The following is a 5,176-nucleotide window of genomic DNA, read 5'->3' on the forward strand; positions in this document are numbered from 1 at the left end:
TTAACTAAATGTAAAAATAATCTTTGAGTAACTTAAAAAATAAATTAGTATAAAACATGGCATCACCTCCAATAATTCAAAAGAGTTCAAAATCTGGAGAAACATTCCCCTAGCCTGTCCTTTTACACCCCCAGGGCTGACCCTTCTCATCATTTCCAGCGTGAGGGCTTTTGGAGTTCCAACATCAAGAAATAGCCTCATCCATCTTTTCCCGACTTACTCTCTTTCATGTAATATCTCTTGCTTCCCTCTGGTGATTTTATTCACATATACTAGCCACTTTCACTCCCCCATCTCCTCTCAACGTTTAATAACTGTATTATCATTAACTGTATGATGAGTTATCATCTAAGTTAAAATGGTATATACCATTCACTTAAGGACATGTTCCAAAGATGAGATCGTTATTTACAACCGGTGTTGTGCAAAAATGAAAAATGACCATATCACAACGTGGACGGTGACAAAATTTTCATCATTATGTAACTACCAAATTACATCATACTTAACTGCCAAAGCACAGCCAAGCTAACCCGTTACCTTAATCAGCACAGCCAGCATTACTCTCCAACTCAGCATTCGTGACTATCAGGTTTTTGTCTTTCACGGACAAAATAACCAGAGAACGTGAGCACCTGTACTATTGCTGCCGATGTGAAGAGTTGAAGTGTGGGCGTCAGTCAGTGAGTGGTAGATAAGAATTATGGCTCTATTTCTGATCTAGCAAGGAGTTAGTCTCTCGGCTGTTCATATCACACTCGGTACTGAGTGTCCATATCCCACTTCTTTCATCTACATTTTTACTTTTACCACTAACAGGATTTCTGTAGCCACAAATAATATTCTGTGTTTTGTCATAGAATGAGTCGAAAAGTCTGAAAACCAGTAAAGAGTGTTCACAGTATTATGCATATTGTCATACACATTATAGGTTATTATTCCTAGTAGGTTATGCTAGCTCGGATATTTTCCTTTCTACTGGTCCAATCCTGTAGATTATAATGATGCAATCCTGGGGCCACTTGAAACAGAATGTGGAAGCAGTCTTATATTTAGCAGGTGCTTTAAGATCATGACAATTTAAATCTTGCTTCATGTTGAAATTGTGATGTTTTCTTAAGCAGCTCTCTATTTTTCCTTATATTTTATTTTGTATTGTTGTCAAAATAATACAAGGTCTCAATTTTTTTCATCTGCTACATCATATTAGCAACTGCTTACCTCTGACCCCTTTCTTTAAAAGTTCCCTATATTTGGGGGCTCCAATACACACCGGCAGTGGTCTGTGACAAAAGACAAGATCCAAACCAGTCCTGCATTGCTCTCCTGTGCTGTTCCCTGTAGCCACTGAAACTTCCTGTCCTAATTTTTCTCTCACTTTGCTGGACTGTGTGTCCAGTATCCTTAAGTGATTTCTAAGGAAAGACTGCATTCTGATTAAGCTTTGGACCCTGGTCTTCCTAGTTAGTGGGTAATGTGATGGATGCAAAGGTCATCAGAGAACGTGAGCAATGCACTCGCAAAAGAAAGGAGGGGTCTGCCAGCCACCCACAGGGAGAGACCAGCCACCCACAAGCTACCCACAGGGAAAGACCAGCCACCACAGGAAAGATGTTCCGCCGCCTGCTTCCTTTAGCAAACCCTCTGGGGCAGTTAGCTCCACTCGACATGGGACTGCTGTGCCTGGAATTCAACTCGAAGGCAACCAGTCTGCCTGCTTTTGCATTTGGATGAATACAGATCTCGCAGCTCAAGACCAGTTCTGAAAGTTGAAAGTAGTGTGCATCTGCACACTCTGCACCCAGAGTAGTGAAGAAGAGAATGATGGGTATAATCTCTTCTGCTCCCCGCCCCCCGGCCCCCAATTAGGAGCTTTTTTCAAAAAATACAAAAAAAGAAAGCAGCTTCTTTTAGAATTGTTTCCTCTCTATGCCGGGCACTCTGAACTTTCCAAGGACATTTTAGGCCTACGTCTTTTAAAAAGTATTCATCATAATTGGTTCTTGGGGAGCCCTTCCTATGTGAAAACGTGTTCCCCAATACATTTTGTTTCTCATTAACTGCATCTCATCCCCTTTCTCTGGACTTTCTGTCCAAGTGCACGGGTGTTGGAGCTCTGTAATATTTATCTATGTTTCTTTTCTCTCATCTCTCTAGCCCTTAAGGCTGCTGGTCGACAGTCTGAATTAAACCCTTGACTTCATTCTCGGGAACTCTGGGTTTCAGTGCTGGCTGTGGCGTGGTTGGGAAACAGTGCCTTCTCTATGGCAGGGGACACTACAGACAGACGGCTTAGCGTCAGCAATGCAGGTGCCAGTTGCTTTCATGAAAGACCTTTGAGTTATTCATCTCTTCCAGCTTGACTTCTTATTCACAGGCTCGACAACCCCTGTCAATTCTGAGACCAAAGTCTCTCAAGACTCCCACCTGGTGCCATCACACCAACGAGGGGTATGGGTTTCCTTTTCAATTCTTTTGCCTATCAAACTTTACTTTCTGTCTCCCAAATAGTTATCGAAATCTCTGTTACTAATCATATTTTCCCTTCCTCCACTTCCTTTCACTGGGAAGTTTTGTTTATTCTTCTATCTCAGTGGCTCTCAATCTTCTTCATGCTGTGACCCTTTAATAAAGTTCCTCATGTTGTGGTGACCCCCTAACCATAAAATTATTTTTGTCGCTACTTCATAACTGTCATTTTGCAACTGTTATGAATCTATGAATCGGGTGACTCCTGTAAAAGGGTTATTCGACGCGACCCACAGATTGAGAACCGCTGCTCTATCTACTATGTTTTTATTTCAAGGGAGTCTTAAAATATCAACTGAGTCCGAATATACTTAAACCAACATCTTCAGAACTCCACACCTGACAACACCCTAGGCTTCTTTCCAAATGTCGCCCCAACATCTCAGTCTTAAACAGAGATGATCCCATCCCTTTATCTCTAACGCCTCCCCTCCCCCCAAAAAAAGACAGCCCCCTCCTGTCACAGCTCTTTCAGACAGACACTCGTGTTTCCGTCACACAATATACGGTGCACCTCAGGGATAAACTTTTTGTTCCTCAGGACTGGTGTTAGCCAACTATCCTGCGGCCTCGCTTTCTACACCACCTGGCCACACGGAGGCTCGCACGCTCTAGCCCTCACCACCTGTCCTTCTCCCCACTAACAGCATGAAACCTTGGCTGCTGGCTTAGCTTTCTCTCCAAGCTGATAGCAACCAAGGTGACCCCTGGGGCCATGGGTGGTAAGCTATTCAAATCCTCGGCTCCTTGACTTCTTCATTGCTAATAATTCTTCTCTATGCCACCCCAGAGACCCATACTAATAGCCTTATTGATGCTGTCATCACCAGAATGTTAGTCCACCTCAAAAATCACTGACAGAGACAGGCATGTCCTTCTTTAACCCAAACCTCCCATCTTCCCAGCTCACTTGATGGGAGTCTAGAAAGCGCTACCATCAAAAGGCTTTCAAGCGTCATTAAAAGTATGGAACAGCCTTATTAGAGAAACCACCTACAACTACTCTGCATGGCTCTTCAGTCGGCAGCTCCCTGGGCCTCTCTTAAACCCCCCCTTTCGCCAGTGACCTTGCATTCACATGCCTTTTGCATCCCCTCTCCTTTCAATCTGTTCCACTGCTGACCATTTCCGTCTCCCACATTTCAACCTCTGCTTCCCAACTGGCTCCCCTTAACATAAAAATAAAGTCTAGGCCTTTTTAAAAAGTCTTCCATGGACCCCTCTCTCCTATATTGCTTTCAACTGCTGACCTCACCGCCGCCTCTCCCGTCCCTTTACTGGGCTGAGCACAGGGCCCCGGGAGCAGCTGGACATCACTGGAGCACACTACCATCGCATACACAGCCAACGCCAGATGCCTGGCAGAGAGCTCACAAGGCATTTTTTGAGTGAATAAGAACTAGAAATTATCCCTCAGCAAATGCCTGTCACGATGTTTCTGGGCAGGGCGAGTGGTTTGTGCGTGGCTACTAGCCAGACAGAGGTTATCAGTTAGAACCCATCCCATGACCCCACGAGAAAGATCATCTGCCTCCATACAGATTACAGCCAAGAAAACCGTGCCGAGCAGTTCTACTCTGTACCACGCGAGGTGGCTGTGAGTCAAGACCAGCTCAAGGCCACACTTTGCTCTGACGTACCTGCCACTGGTTGTGGAATGTTAAGATGCTTACATGAAACTGGACTCAGCCTTGACTAACAGGACATGTCGCAGGTTTCTCAGGCAGAGAGTCTGTTTTTAAATCACAGTACTGAGTTGAACAACAGCACTGACTCACCCAGATCATTCTCTTTGCCTCCTTCCTGGGAAACAGTGGTCCCTACAGCCACAGAGGACATGGGATTAGCAGGCAGGTATCCAGCGTCTGTTCCCTCCGGGGCTTGCACACTCTGGCGCAACTTGGCAGAGTCCTGAGGTTCTGGACTCACAGAAGAGATTGTGGATAAGTGTTTAGGGTGGCGCTGCTTCTGTAGTTCCATGGCTCTGCCAACTGAACAGAAAACACTGCTGAGTGATCTAAGCTGCAAAACAATAGTCACAATAATATAAAGGAATCTAGAAAATGCCTAAGACATGATGGGCCTTAGAAAAATGTAAGTTATTATTATACAGAGTCTAAAGTAGATAGACTGACAGACGTGGAGAGAGGGACAGAAACAGAGAGAAAGGAGAGTAAGTGGGGAGAGAAAGGCAGAGCATGGGGAGGGAGGGGCATGCAAGGGTAGATGAAGCAGGGCCTTGAGAAAAGGGATGAGGTGAACGGAGGGGGAGCAGAGAGGGGCTGCTGGGGGCAGAGACAGACAGATACTCTGGGAAGGGCACATGGCGAGAGTAGAGAGAAAGCCTTTGGCTTCACGGACACGGAGCCATCCCCTCCTCCTTTCCCCAGTATCCACACGCCCGCACACACTATGGCTCAGGGACCCACCACCCCACAGGCCCGCTCTGTTCACGAGTCCCTTAGGAGGCTCAAGTCTCTCCGGTCCTCATGGTCTCATGGTCCGTCCACACGCTGAGCCTTCTTCCACAGCCCAGTACACTCCTCCCCTCCCCTCACTGTCCCCAGTTCATCAAAGTCTTCTTCTGTACTCCTGGGCACTCGTGATGAGCATCTGTGAAATCGTCCATCTCAACCTCCTTCTGAAG

At 45.8% G+C, this 5,176-nt stretch overlaps 1 protein-coding gene across 3 annotated transcripts in view; it reads right to left on the bottom strand.

Annotated features, from left to right (window-relative positions):
• Positions 1 to 5,176, bottom strand: part of ARHGEF12 (Rho guanine nucleotide exchange factor 12) — a 181,208-nt gene that overhangs the window by 27,150 nt on the left and 148,882 nt on the right. For all 3 annotated transcript variants that reach the window (XM_045283559.1, XM_004712819.3, XM_045283560.1), the window contains one exon: positions 4,308 to 4,520. In XM_045283559.1, coding sequence (XP_045139494.1) covers positions 4,308 to 4,520 — 213 coding nt within the window. The remainder of the gene's footprint in view (positions 1 to 4,307; positions 4,521 to 5,176) is intronic.

Source organism: Echinops telfairi, unplaced genomic scaffold (assembly GCF_000313985.2).
Source record: "Echinops telfairi isolate 266 unplaced genomic scaffold, ASM31398v2 ScPeMD7_7463;HRSCAF=8501, whole genome shotgun sequence".
Classification (NCBI taxonomy): Eukaryota; Metazoa; Chordata; class Mammalia; order Afrosoricida; family Tenrecidae; genus Echinops; species Echinops telfairi.